At 42.2% G+C, this 14,911-nt stretch overlaps 2 protein-coding genes across 6 annotated transcripts in view; one reads left to right on the top strand and one right to left on the bottom strand.

Moving 5' to 3' along the window:
* Positions 1-14,911, bottom strand: part of TRAPPC3L (trafficking protein particle complex subunit 3L) — a 122,755-nt gene that overhangs the window by 98,743 nt on the left and 9,101 nt on the right. The window contains exon 1 of one of the 5 annotated variants that reach the window (XM_056566377.1): positions 11,238-11,297. The exons of 3 other annotated variants lie outside the window; for them this stretch is intronic. The gene's annotated coding sequence lies outside the window, so the exon portion shown is untranslated. Of the gene's footprint in view, positions 1-11,237; positions 11,298-14,911 lie in introns of those variants that run through there. One more of the 5 variants, XM_056566381.1, reaches the window with a different exon arrangement.
* CALHM4 (calcium homeostasis modulator family member 4) lies at positions 7,670-14,425 on the top strand. The gene is made up of 2 exons (XM_056566374.1): positions 7,670-8,656; positions 13,869-14,425. The coding sequence occupies exons 1-2, from the start codon at positions 8,096-8,098 to the stop codon at positions 14,289-14,291; spliced, it is 984 nt and encodes a 327-aa protein (XP_056422349.1). The 5' UTR covers positions 7,670-8,095; the 3' UTR covers positions 14,292-14,425.

Raw genomic sequence — 14,911 nt, forward strand, 5'->3', positions numbered from 1 at the left:
CCATCATCACTTGCACCCCCCTTCTTCCCATCATCACTTGCACACCCCCTCCCCCCCCCCCCTTCCCGCTTTCCCCCTCTGCTCTGCAGATTCCAAGATTAAAAAAAAAAAAAAAAAAACATTTACTCACCTATAGCGCAGGCAGGGATCTCCTGGGCAGCACAAGCTAGCTGCGTTATTCTCCCACCACAGTGCAGGCACCTGCGCTGCGTGTGGGCAGAGGACACAGGTCCTGCAGCTCACACTGAGAGGAAGCTTTAACTGTGCGCACATAGCTTAAAGCGGCACTCGCTCGCCTGCTCCAGTATATTTTTCAAGCAGCAAATAACAGGACTAAGGTGCAATATATACACATGTAACATTTTTGACAAATCAATCAATAAGTGTAAAAATAAAGTGCATGCAGTGCAATTAAGGTACAGTATATTCATATTGTACACAGTGAACAAACACATACAGTGTTAATATCCCTCAGACATCCAATTCATTGTGAATTCATTTGTGGTACAATATAGTGTAATATATTGTGGTACAATATAGTTTCCATAGGCAACCGCCTTAGAGCAAGGAATTATCCACAGTGGACCATTGATAAAGCCCTTGCGGTTGCCAATGGTAAAGATCGCAAGTCTTTGATGGGTATTACTTCTGACATGCACGGTGAAACACATAATGGTGATGATAGAAATGTTATTCATAGCTATAGTCATATTAGAAACATTAAGTTTAATAACAGAAATAATTCACCAGTAGTGTTCTCTACCCAGTATAGCATAGAGTTTCATAAAATTAAGAAGGTCATCAATAAGTATATGCCGATCTTAAGTAGTGATCCAGATTTTAAACAGGCTTTGATAGGGGGCCATAGATGTGTGTCAAAGAAAGCACCCACTATTGGCCAACGTCTCTCTCCTAGCCTGTTCCAGGATAAGGCCTCTACTAAACCCACTTGGCTGACATACATTGGATCATTCAAGTGTGGGGCTAAAAGGTGCATTTGTTGCAGCTATATTTCTAATTCTACTACATTTGTGTCTACAGTTAACCATACGAGTTTTCCAATTAAACAGTATGTAAACTGTAACACCACTGGTGTCGTATACCTGTTTACATGCATTAGCTGTCAGGTACAATACGTGGGCTGCACCACAAGTTCTCTGAAAATGAGGATTCGGAAACATATTTCCGATGTACCACATTTCCTATCTAGGAACGTCTCAATGGTATCCAAGCACTGCGCGGAGGCGCATGCTGGGGATACCTCTGGCCTCCGGCTTCAGGGGATTGAAAGGGTCACGGTTCCAACTAGAGGAGGTAATCTTAGACATAAGATCCTAGACCGTGAGATCTTTTGGATCCTGAAGCTGGGGACTAGATATCCTCAAGGTTTGAACAAAAGAATGGATACGATCCTACATTACTGATAATTAATTTTTTGAATTTTTTTAGTTTATTTTTTGAGTATTTTTTGAGTTTTTTTCTTCTTCCCTCTTCTTCTTTCTTCTTTTTTCCTCTTCTCTGGGTCACTGCCCCTTCCCACATAAACCTTCCCCTCCTTTTCCCTTCCCCTTCCCCCCCTGTTTCCTTTCCCCTTTCCCCCCCCCCCTTCTCTCTTTCCCTTCTTTCCCCCCCCCCTTTTCCCACCCCCTTCCCCCCTTTTCTTATCTGTTTATTCTTCAACGATTATTATGGTTCTAGCTGTTACATTTTGTAGTGCGATAGCATAATTCCGCGATACACTCATATATATAAACCATGAGTGTGAATGCTTCTAAGATATGCGGTTTTCTTTTCTTTTATTACTATGAGAGATAGATTTCTGTAACTTACAAATGATGTTGATATCTTTCTTCTCTTTTATATTTAATATATTTTTGTAATAAAGAAATTGTTATATCTATGTATGTTAATATATTATAATATATTTTAATACTGTTTTCATGTAAAAGCGTCCATATTTGATAAATCTTATACAATTTTATGGATTTCTAATTTATGTTTTGCATGTCTTGCAGTGGCGGTTGCCATTGGTTTCTACATGTGGGTGGTTATACCATCTTGTGTAGGTGTGGCCTTTGACGTCACGTCCACCTGTCAGTACAGGTGTGCCGTTGCGTCATGTCCGCCCACCCACATGTATAAAACCCGGTCTTTTTGTAGTACAAGTTGTGTATGACTAAGGCTTTGTTGTAAAGCCGAAACGCGTCACTGTACCCTGTGTTCCTGTTATGACCATCTGGTGAATAAATATTATCCTCCGAGTTTCTGGACGCTGGACTCCTCTTTCTTCTGCTGTTCAATTGGGCGAGGTCCGCGCTCTGTCCGTGCGCACCTGGGGTGAGCTGAAGCATTGCTGTTTCTCTACAATATAGTGTAATACATAAGCATAGAGGAATATGCCAATTAAACAATCATATAAAGTACATTACTTGTAAAGAACAGGGGTAAAATTCAAAATCTTCATTTTTTACACTCGCATGTTCTTGTAGACCCATCATTTTTTTTTACAAGGGGTAAAAGGAGAAAAGGCCCCCCAAAAATATGTAACCCAATTTCTCTTGAGTAAGGAAAGACCTCATGTGGATGTCAAATGATCTGTGGGCGCAGTAGAGGGCTCAGAAGGGAAGGAGTGACAATGGGATTTGAGAGAGCGAATTCTGCGGAAAAAGTTTTTGGGGGGCATGTCGTATTTAGGAAGCCCCTATGGTGCCAGAACAGCAGAAAAACACCCCACATGGTATACTATTTGGGAAACTACACCCCTCAAAGAACATAACAAGGGGTACAGTGAGCCTTAACACCCCACAGGTGTTTGACAAATTTTCAATAAAGTTGGATGTGAAAATTAAAAATTTTATTTTTTTTCATTAAAATGCTTGTTACCCCAAATTTTTCATTTTCACAAGGCGTCCCCCAAAATTTCTATGTTGCAAGTTGTAGTTTTGAAATTCCTAGATGCAGCAGTGAAGATCACTTTACGGCGATTATCACAGCTGCAGCTGACACCACTGCCACTTGCCTGCCGCCTCCTGCCAACCGCCGGTCCTGGTCCCCGCACGTGAGGTAACTGCCGCTGGTGCCTGCCGCACAATCGCCGCCATCTTTCCCCCGCTCTGCCCCGACATCCAGGGGCGGGCAGAGCGGGGGAAATGATCTTCCGTCCCTGCCCTGCGATTCGCTGGTCATTCCTGATCGGCCAATCGCAGGGGATAGGAGAAGGTGGCACTCCTATCCTTCAGGATGATTGGGGCTGTCTCTCACACCTCCGATCACCCATATTTTCCGGGCTAACGGGTCATCAGAGACCCGATCAGCCCGGAATCACCACAAAACGTCGATCTGAATTGATCGCCGACATGGGGGGGGGGGGTCTCAGGACCTTCCCAGACATTTGAACAGGATGCTTGCTGGATGATTTCAGCAGGCATCCCGGTCCGGCTAGCGGTGGGCATCGAAATTCCCACGGGCGTACAGGTGCGCCCTTGGTCCTTAAGTTCCAGAGTGCAAGGGCGTACCCATACGCCCGTGGTCCCAAACAGTTTAAGACTGCTTCCTCATGGACTTACATTTCGGCGTATTTTCGCCCAATTGATGAATTCCGGACCACTGCATTTTTGGATCTATAATAGACTACTATGCTGCAGTGAACTAAAAGTCCACTATACCAAAAGTCACAAAAACATTGCACAAATATAGACTGCGACTTTCTGTGCAACAATTTTAGACGGGAAAAAACTGTCTTAACCTTTGATAAATGTCCCCCAATGTATACATAGTTACATGATGACACACATGCAAAGTTGGTAGTAGTTTATGTTTGTGGCCAAAGTGATGAAAAAGAGAACACAGAAAGAAAAAAAAAAACACTAGACAAAGAAAAGTGTAGTCTTACTTGAGTGTATAGGGAGATGGCTTTTTATTAAAAATAGATAAATGAAACAATTTGTTATTGAATAAAAAGTATATATTTTATTTTGTATATTGTTTTATTATGAATATAAAAAATAAAAAAAACACCCAAACCACAGTCACAGGAAACAGGATATAACAAATATATTATCTGTGATACAGTACCCTACAATTACGGACTTTAAAAAGGAGAGAATATCTCAAGATTATGATAAGGTGCCCTGTCTTATCGATTCTGCATCCCCCCCCAAAAACAAAAAAAAAAAAAGAGTCCTCAGGAGAGAAGGCGAGGCCAAACACCTTATAATATATATATATATATATATATATATATATATATCTCAATCATCTGTTTAAACATAATGAGAAGGGAATGTATAGTGTAATAACAGTATGCTTACGTATACTGTAAATGGGAGTAGGGGACCCTGTTGATTTCTATGGCCGAATGGAGTTACCAATGAATACATTCTCGGCCTATGCGCTATTTCAAAAACAGAGGATCCGGACTTTTGAGTCCACTTAAAGGAGTACTCCGGGATATGAAAATGTATTCCCTATCGGTCGCACACCCCGCGATCTCCCATAGAGGGCCCCCGGCTCTTTGCCGAAATAGCGCGTTTCGATCACCGCTTATGGCAAAGCTGGTGACTGACAAATGCAGCGCTCCGGTTCTCCCATAGAGATGTATTGAGGGGGCATGTTGGTCGCCGTGTCATGCGGTGGTTGGAAAAAGCCCCCTTGCTGCTGACTACCGGGGCCCAGTATGGGAGATTGCGAGGGGCCCCAGCGGCAGGACCCCCCGAGATCTGAAACTTATCCCCTATCCTTAGGATAGGCGATAAGTCTTCATATCCCGGAGTACTCCTTTAACATTGCACTTAGGTCCCGAACTGAGTCACTAGGAATCTCCAGCCATAGACATCAATAGGGTCCGCTGCTCCCGTATATGTAAGTATACCATTTTCGGTCCAATAACGTTGTATGAAGCTACCCTAAGACTGGGTTCCCATTGCCGATTCTAAGATTGGATAAATTCCGTCAGGAAAATTTGAGGGCTGCCCGGACAGAGTCATTTTTTTGGAGGTGGAATTTCAGTGACAGAAGCTCCGCCCCAGAACTTTCAAAGTGCAGCTAAATCCCATCAACAGCAATGGGATTCAGCTGTGCCAGAATTTCCAAGCGCAATTTCTATGTAAAAGTGCGCTTGGAAATTCCTCAATTTGAACCCTGCCTTACAGTCTTGCAGCAACTCCTATCCTAGTATGTCCAGCCATCTAGCACATGGGTGTGTCCCAACCAGGGCATGCTGGGAGTTGTAGTTTTGCAACAACTGGAGGCACACTGGTTTGGAAACACTGAGATCTTCAAATTTTAGAGGCTTTTCAGTATTTATATGCTTCTCAATGGATAATGGGGGGTATTTATCTATAATTTATCGATAATGGGGGGATTTTATTTTCAACTTGAGTAGTTTTTTTTGTTACTTTAGTGCAGTGGTCTTCAACCTGCGGACCTCCAGATGTTGCAAAACTACAATTCCCAGCATGTCCGGACAGCCGTTGGCTGTCCGGGCATGCTGGGAGTTGTAGTTTTGCAACATCTGGAGTTCCGCAGGTTGGAGACCACTGCTTTAGTGCTTACCTTTCCTGAACCTGTGTGGCCATGTACAATGCTGGCTCAACGGAGGGTGAAGGTTCCTCAGAGACAACTATGTCGCCGGATAGTATTGAGCAGCCCTGGAGGCGTCGCTGCTTTCACAAAAAAAATGTTTAATGTATTTTGACCCCTTTACATTTTCTGACATTGGTAAGGGTGTTTTCCATGTGCAAAATTTCTTGGCGGGGATTTGCGCCAAAAAAAAAGGGGTTTGCGCCAAAATTGCGCCAAAGATCGATTGGCGCAAATGATGAATTACTGACTAAAGTTAAAGGGGTATTCCAGGCCAAAACTTTTTTTTATATATCAACTGGCTCCGGAAAGTTAAACAGATTAGTAAATTACTTCTATTAAAAAAATCTTAATCCTTCCAATAGTTATTAGCTTCTGAAGTTGAGTTGTTTTCTGTCTAATTGCTCTCTGATGACTCACGTCCCATCATCACGTGACATCATCATTGAGCAGTTAGACAGAAAACTTCAGAAGCTAATAACTATTGGAAGGATTAAGATTTTTTAATAGAAGTAATTTACAAATCTGTTTAACTTTCCGGAGCCAGTTGATATATATAAAAAAAAGGTTTTGCCTGGAATACCCCTTTAAACCCTTAACGACGCAGAACGTATATTTACGTCCTGCGCCGGCTCCTGCGATATGAAGCGGGATCGCGCCGCGATCCCGCATCATATCGCGTCGGTCCCGGCACTCATCAACAGCCGGGACCCGCGGCTAATACCACACATCGCCGATCGCGGCGATGTGCGGTATTAACCCTTTAGAAGCAGCGGTCAAAGCTGACCGCCGCTTCTAAAGTGAAAGTGACCCGGCTGCTCAGTCGGGCTGTTCGGGACCGCTGCGGTGAAATCGCGGCATCCCGAACAGCTTACAGGACACCGGGAGGGCCCTTACCTGTCTCCTCGGTGTCCGATCGACGAATGACTGCTCCGTGCCTGAGATCCAGGCAGGAGCAGTCAAGCGCCGATAATGCTGATCACAGGCGTGTTAATACACGCCTGTGATCAGGATGAGAGATCAGTGTGTGCAGTGTTATAGGTCCCTATGGGACCTATAACACTGCAAAAAAAATGTAAAAAAAAAGTGTTAATAAAGGTCATTTAACCCCTTCCCTAATAAAAGTTTGAATCACCCCCTTTTCCCATAAAAAAAATAAAACAGTGTAAAAAAAATAAATAAACATATGTGGTAGCGCCGCGTGCGTAAATGTCTGAACTATAAAAATATATCATTAATTAAACCGCACGGTCAATGGCGTATGCGCAAAAAAATTCTAAGTAAAAAAAAGCGCTTTTTGGGTCACTTTTTATAATAAAAAATGAATAAAAAGTGATCAAAAAGTCCGATCAAAACAAAAATCATACCGATAAAAACTTCAGATCACGGCGCAAAAAATGAGTCCTCATACCGCCCTGTATGTGGAAAAATAAAAAAGTTATAGGGGTCAGAAGATGACATTTTTAAACGTATAAATTTTCCTGCATGTAGTTATGATTTTTTCCAGAAGTGCGACAAAATCAAACCTATATAAGTAGGGTATCATTTTAACCGTATGGACCTACAGAATAAAGATAAGGTGTTATTTTTACTGAAATATGCACTGCGTAGAAACGGAAGCCCCCAAAAGTTACAAAATGGTGTTTTTTCTTCGATTTTGTCGCACAATGATTTTTTTTCCGTTTCGCCGTGCATTTTTGGGTAAAATGACTAATGTCACTGCAAAGTAGAATTGGCGACACAAAAAATAAGCCATAATATGGATTTTTAGGTGGAAAATTGAAAGGGTTATGATTTTTAAAAGGTAAGGAGGAAAAAACGAAAGTGCAAAAACTGAAAAACCCTGAGTCCTTAAGGGGTTAAAATCACACACAGGACCATGTGATTTTGAGAAAGTTGTAAAAATGACAGTGGAGAAGATGTGCCAAACTTTGGCACAAAAAGACACTGCGCCAAAGTATTGCGCCAAAGTTACGAGAAAAAACACACATAAATCCTTTGATAAATACCCCCCAATAAGCAGTTCATTTTAGGGTAAACTCTCATCCAATCAGTATTGAGCATTCTGGCCATATATATAGCATGCGGTCAACTGCCAATTTGACGTGTTCAGTTACAAGAATATCTCCCATGTAGCCCAGGACACATAAGGAAGGAGTCACCACTTCTGAAAGTACTTTTCCAGCCTAAATCATCTGGATAAGTGATATTTGTTAGATCGGTGGGCATTTATTTTAATGGCCAATATCCTACACTGCCTTGAAAGCTGATCTCTAGTCATTCTTGCAAGACTCCTTTTCCACATTTGTGCTATCTTAGTGAATTGTATAGGAGGGGTGTCCAGTGAATGGGGAGGAGGTCTTTGCTAGTACTGGTGTATAGCAGTGCTGTACAATCCCACAATAGGTACAGGAATTAGGGGTGGTTAGTGAGGCAGGACTTGTGTAGGGGCACACCCAGACAGATCACATAACACTGGGCCACACTGCTCAGGAGTGCACAGGATACTGCTAACATGTCTTTAGCTTCTCTCATCTCATTCCTCAGAAGCAAAGAGTCCATCATCTTCAATGCTTTAGTGGCTTTACTGACAGTGGGTGGGCAGCAGCTTTTCTCTTTTTTCGCTTTTAGCTGCCCATGCAGCCCTACAGAAAACCTGAGGTATGGACTGGCATTCCTGGGAGTACCAGCCTTGATCCTGCTCATTGTGGGCTTCGTGTTCAATGACAATACATGGAGATTATTTACAGGCACAACCTATGACTTCAGCATCCGAGACAGAAGCAGCCAGAGTCTCCTTATGAAGTATAAGCTGATCTGCTTTGTGCTGGGCAGTGTTGCTGGCAGAGCTCTGGTGGCACCAGTCACTTGGCTGGCAGTCACCCTGCTAAATGGATCCTACTATTCTTGTGCTGCCAGCAGCTTTGTCAATGTGGATCGCTATGATATACTTAAGAACCTGAGTGCTGATGTTAGGAAGTTCACCCTGGCACAGTTCCCCTGTGCCCAACTGGTTTCAAGCAATTTGTCCAGGGTCAGAGAAGAAGTATTACTGGAGCTCAAGTACCAATCACAGGTATAAGTGGAGGGCAGGTTTTGGTAAATAGTAATATGCCATACAGTGTACAGCAATAAACCACCTCAAAATTACATAATAGCACAGAAGATATAAGTTGGGACATTTCCTTAAATAGGAAGACAGTTTGTACACATGTGGCAGGGCTGTCTGTGTAAGGAATGTTTATGGTATTTCTGATGTAGAAAAGACATTTTAACTCAAAGCTTTATTTTTAGCTCTGGTCTATGGCCAACAAAGAGAATGTAACTATCAGTGTACCTTCACAAATGCATGCTTTGCTGAAGATTTTCTGCAGCAGATTTTATATTGCAGAGTTTTGCTGCAGATTCTAAAGGTAAGTTAATATAATCTGCAGCAGATAACCTGCAGCAAAATATGCATGTGTGAATGTACCTTTAGACAGCTTGATATATCCCCCCTAATGTACAAAAATGTGCTGTTGCAGATTTGCTGCATATTTTCAGCTCTGAGTTTTTCATCACAGAAAATTTACAGCATATGTGCCCTGTGTAAATATATCTTTAGGGTAAGGTCACACGTGCCATATTTTGCTGCTGCGTATTTTCCTACCTATTGAAGTCAACAGGTAGCAAAATCAGCTCCATATTTTTCTACCCACTGACTTTAATGGTTAGGAAAATAAGCAGAAGCAAATACGCAGCAAAATACGGCACATGTGACCTTGTTGTTAGGGTCAGTTCACATGCCTTTATTTTTTCTGCAGCAGATTTTGCTGCCCATTGACGTTAATGGCCAGCAATATCTGCTACAACAAATCTGCAGCAAAAATAAGGACGTGTGAACTGACCCGTAGGTCATATGTACAAAATCCTGCGCATATTTGATAATGCGGATTTAAAGCTGTGGCAACATCTGCAAATAAGAATTGCCTTTTAATTTTAGTTTGAAAACCTCTTTAACCTCTTGCCACAAATGACGGGCGCTCAGCAGGTGAACGCGCATGATACCCAGTGGGTCCCGGTTGCTATAGGCAACCAGGACCCGTGGTTAATGCCGGAAATCGCCGATCAGGCTGATGTCCGGCATTAATCAAGTTTGATCTCCGCATCTAAAACGAAAGTAAACATTGCTGGTTAGCTCAGTGGTGCTGTTCGGGACGGCCGCGGTGAAATTGCGGTGTCCCGAACAGCTTGCAGGACGCAAGGAGGTTCCCTACCTGCCTCCTCGTTGTCCGATCGCCGGATGGCTGCTCCGTGCATGAGATCCAGGCAGGAGCAGTCTGGCGGCGATAACACTGATCAATGCCAGGCTATTGCATGGCAGTGATCAGTGTAGGAAATCAGTGTGTTCAATGTTATAATCCCCTATGGGGGCTATAACAATGCAAAAAAAAAAAAAAGGGAAAATAAAGTGCTAATAAATGTGATTTCACCCCTTCCCTAATAAAAGTTTGAATCACCCCCCTTTTCCCATAAAAAAAAAAACCTAAAAACTGTGTAAATAAAAATGTGGTATCGCTGCGTGCGTAAATGTGTGAACTATAAAAAATATATTGTTAATTAATATACACTGCACGGTCAATGGCGTACACGTAAAAAAAATTCCAAAGTCCAAAATTGCGTATTTTGGTCACTTTTTATACCATAAATTTTTTTTATAAATATTGATCAAAAAGTCAGATCAAAACAAAAATGGTACCAATAAAAACTTCAGATCACGGCACAAAAAATTAGCCCTCATACCGCCCCGTACGTGGAAAAATAAAAAGTTATAGGGGTCAGAAGATGACATTTTTCAACGCATTAATTTTGGTGCATGTAGTTATGATTTTTTTTGTAGTAAAATAAAATCAATCCTGTATATATGGGGTATCCTTGCGACCATGTGGACCTACAGAATAAATGTAAGATGCAATTTTTAGCACTGCGTAGAAACGGAAGCTGCTAAAAATTACAAAATGTTTTTTTTACCGCACAAATCATTTTTTTCTGGTTTTGCTGTAGATTTTGTTGTGAAATTCTTAATGGTATTACAAAGTAAAATTGTTGGCGCAAAGAACAAGCCCTCATGGATTTTTAGGAAGGAGGAAAATTGAAAGTGTTAGGATTTTTAGAAGGTGAGAAGTGCAAAAATGAAAAAAGTTGTACAGATTTGTACATTACTTCTATTTAAAAATCTTAATCCTTCCAGTACTTATCAGCTGCTGTATACTACAAAGGAAGATGTATAGTTCTTTCCAGTCTGACCACAGTGCTGACACCTCTGTCTGTGTCAGGAACTGTACAGAGCAGGAGAGGTTTGCTATGGGGATTTGTTCCTACTCTGGACAGTTTCTGACATGGACAGAGGTGGCAGCAAAGAGCACTGTGGTCAGACTGAAAAGAACAACTCCATTTCCTCTGTAGTATACAGCAGCTGATAAATACTGGAAGGATTAAGATTTTTATATAGAAGTAATTTACTAATTTGTTTAACTTTCTGGCACCAGTTGATTTAAAAAACAACATTTTCACTGCAGTACCCCTTTAAAGAGTTTTTTTTAACTAAAATGATTTGTCACCTATCCACAGCACAAGTGATAAATGTGACCTGCAGGTCTGAATAGTAGTATTCTTACATGCCCACTGTTCTATTCGTTGCTATGGGACTGACAGAGATTGCCCAGCGCAATCCCTATGGGGGAGATTTATCAAAACCTGTGCAGAGGAAAAGTTGCCCATAGCAACCAATCAGCTTGCTTCTTTCATTTTTAACAAGGCCTCTGCAAAATGAAAGAAGCGATCTGATTGGTTGCTATGGGCAACTTTTCCTTTGCACAGGTTTTGATAAATCTCTCCCAATCAGTCCTATAGACAAGAGCCTAGAACCTGTCTACAGCCGTGGTTTACAACAGAGAGTATGGCTAGACAGCCCACAGCTCCCTGATTTACCATAGAGTTCACCTGTATCCATGTCCTGAGGACTATTCAATCATTTGCATTTTAACAGCGATGTATTTATTTTTCTATCGATTTTTCTACCTGTGGTGATGTACAGTATCTAATTGATGAGTCACTGTTTTTGCTTCATTTAGAAGCCTGGAAAAACAGGTATTGTATGAACCCAACCCATGCACAAGATTAAGAAGTAGTTACTCAAGCAGTACATCAAACTTCAGATTCAAAGGGATATTGCACACCTAGGGCTGGGTGGTATACCGGTTCATACCGAATACCGCAATTTTTGTGCTACATGATATGAATTTTAACCCATGCCACAATACCGGTTTGGCCCCTCCCCCTCGGGAATTAAAGGGTACCTCTCAGCAAAAAAACTTTTGATATATTATAGATTAATGTATGCAGAATAACTTTACAATTGCATGTTATTAAAAAATATGCCTCTTTCTATTTAATTTTCCACTTTGAAGAAATGACCACTAGGGGTCTCCCTACCAGTCCTGGCAGCAAGCATTTCAGACTCATGCTGGAGTCCTAAACACTATGAGCTGCCAGTCTGCTTTGTTCACAAAGGAGAACACTCAGAGTTGCCAGCCTGCTTTGTTCACAGCCTGTTTGGCTGTGAACAAAGCAGGCTGGCAGCTCTGAGTGTTTAGGACTCCAGCAGGAGTCAGAAATGCTTGCTGACAGGACTGATCGGGAAAAATACAATAGAAAGAAGCATATTTTTCATTAACATGCTATTGGAAAGTTATTCAACATTCATTAATCTAAAATATATCAAAAGTTTATTTGATGAGAGGTACCCTTTAATGAATCAGCCCAGCGCTGCGATGTCCCCACATCGGGGAACTAATCCTATGTGACCTGCGAGCGCTGTTCTGCCCCCCCAATTAATTATGAGCCCAGCGCTGTCCCCATCAGGGTACTACTCACATGTCACCCACATGCGCTGCCCTCCTCGTCCTGCTTGTTGCCGCCGCCGGCGCTGACACTCTATACCTGTGGTCTCCAACCTGCAGACCTCCAGATGTTGCAAAACTACAACTCCCAGCATGCTTAGGCATGCTGGGAGTTGTAGTTTTGCAACATCTGGAGGCCCGCAGGTTGGAGACCATTGCTCTATACTGTGCGGTATCCCTATGCCCGGGCTGTAAAAAATAAACAAAAAAAACTTTAACTCACCTCCCGTTGGTCCGGTACCCGTGTGAGGTGAGATTTCCGAACCCATGCAAAAATCGAACCGCTCCTCCCCTTTGCTCTCCGAAGTTTCCTGAAGCTAGAGCGGGGAGCAGCGAAGGCAGAGCCCGAGATCACACGTCTGCAGGATATAATTAAGCCACGCCCCTTAGGTTCGGAAATCTCACCTCACACCGGCCTCACTTGTTTCCTGGGGACGGGAACGTCGGACAGCCATCAGCCTATCACCAGCCGCAGCAATGTTCCACCTCAGCCAATGATAGGCTGAGCCCACTGTCATGTAAGAAGCCGGCTTCTTACATGACAGTGGGCTCAGCCTATTACCGGCTGAGGCGGAATATCGCTACGGCCGGTGATAGGCTGACAGCTCTTCAACATTCTCGTCCCCAGCGTAAGGCCGACGTAGGCGATTTAAAGTTTTTTTGTTTACCTTTTGCAGTCCGGGCATAGGGATAGCCGCACAATATAGAGTGCCATCGCCGGTGGCCGCAACAAACAGGACGAGGAGGGCAGCGCATGCGGGTGACATATGCAAATATCTACCCCAATCGGGATGTGGGCTGATAATTAATATGGGGGGGGGGGGGGGGGCGGGGGGCTAGGAAATACCGGTATATACCGTGGAACTGCCAAAAGTTTAAAAATTACTGTGATACACACATTTGGTCATACCGCCCAGCCCTATGCACACCTGCTACTATATATGCCTAATGGACACTGTCTAGGTCTGATCATATGTGTGTATGCAGAGTAGTAATAGGCCCTACCTTACAGCCCCTTCTGGCAGCTTTTGTGGAATATCAATCATAAACGGTGTTGCATACTTTTTTCCTCGTCTTTCCTCTCAGTCATACAAAAAGTATGTGTGACAAAAGCCTAATAGTCATAAAAAAGAGTTAGTATTTTAAAGGTTTACAGCTCCTGTCGTAGGGTGGAAGCCAGAGCGTTCCAAGGTAAGTGGCAGGCCCCATTTTGAATTAGACACTTGTGGATAGGGAATAAGTGTTATTATCTTGGTAACCCCTTTAATGTGAATTGCATTACAACTCATAATATTAACAGCCTGCTAATAATTGCATTTCACTTTTTCTCTTTTGTGATTTCTATAGGTCAGTGGATGGCTCCTGATAGCATGTGTGGCGATCTTTTTCTTCCTAGCCTTTTGTGTGGCTAGGTGTTGTTCTCCTCTTACCTATCTTCAGCTGAATTACTGGACCAGCTATACCAACAATGAACAGACTCTGTTTGAGCAAGCTACAGATCAGCACTCTAAAGTGTATGCCATGGAAAACATTAAAAAGTTTTTTGGGTTTTCACCTGGAAGTAAAAATGTTTCGGAAATTCGCATCCCATCAAGTACAGATTGGAGGACAATCTCTGGCCTGGACCTGTTAAGGGCAGTCAACCAGGACTATTGTCATTACAGTCTTCTTGACGCATGGGCAGATGAGGAGCAAACAGATGGAAAAGTTGTTCGTATTGATGTAGGACAAGTCTCTACGGATACAACGTCCCCACAGGCCACTTCATAATATTTGTTTCTTCACAACATTAGTCAAATACTGGCTCAGGGAGTTATGGTATAGGTTACTGGATATTTGAACTGTATTATTGCCTACATAAATAAAGATGGTGGATGGAAATGATTGGCTCTAAGCAATACAATTTCTTTGTAATTGGTATCATTAGTATTATAATTACATTTAACCAACAGTCCATTATCATTTTACATTAAAATATATGTGAATTATTTCTTTTTCATAAAACTAAAATATTATTTGCTTCATGTTTACTTTATAAGTTACATAATAGTCCCACGTATGATCTACAGCTTTCGTTTAGGGGTATTCATATCTGAAGAAGTTATCAACAGTATAGTAGCTAACAAGCTGATTGGTAGGGGCCCTTCCACTGGGACCTCTACAGATCCTGAAAAACAGGGACATAATTGTCCCTGGAATAAATGGAGCGCATTGCGTTTAAAGGGTACCTCTCATCAAAAAAACTTTTGATATATTATAGATTAATGTATGCAGAATAACTTCACAATTGCATGTTATTAAAAAAATATTCTTCTTTCTATTTAATTTTCCACTTTGAAGAAATGACCACTAGGGGTCTCCCTACCAGTCCTGGCAGCAAGCATTTCAGA

Source organism: Hyla sarda, chromosome 3 (assembly GCF_029499605.1).
Source record: "Hyla sarda isolate aHylSar1 chromosome 3, aHylSar1.hap1, whole genome shotgun sequence".
In the NCBI taxonomy this organism is placed as follows: Eukaryota; Metazoa; Chordata; class Amphibia; order Anura; family Hylidae; genus Hyla; species Hyla sarda.

Excerpts from the sequence above, each read along its gene's own strand:
- CALHM4 (XM_056566374.1), top strand. The coding sequence starts at position 8,096 with ATGTCTTTAGCTTCTCTCATCTCATTCCTCAGAAGCAAAGAGTCCATC. Across the intron at positions 8,657-13,868 it reads AGCTCAAGTACCAATCACAG|GTCAGTGGATGGCTCCTGAT; the intron begins GTATAAGTGGAG and ends TGATTTCTATAG.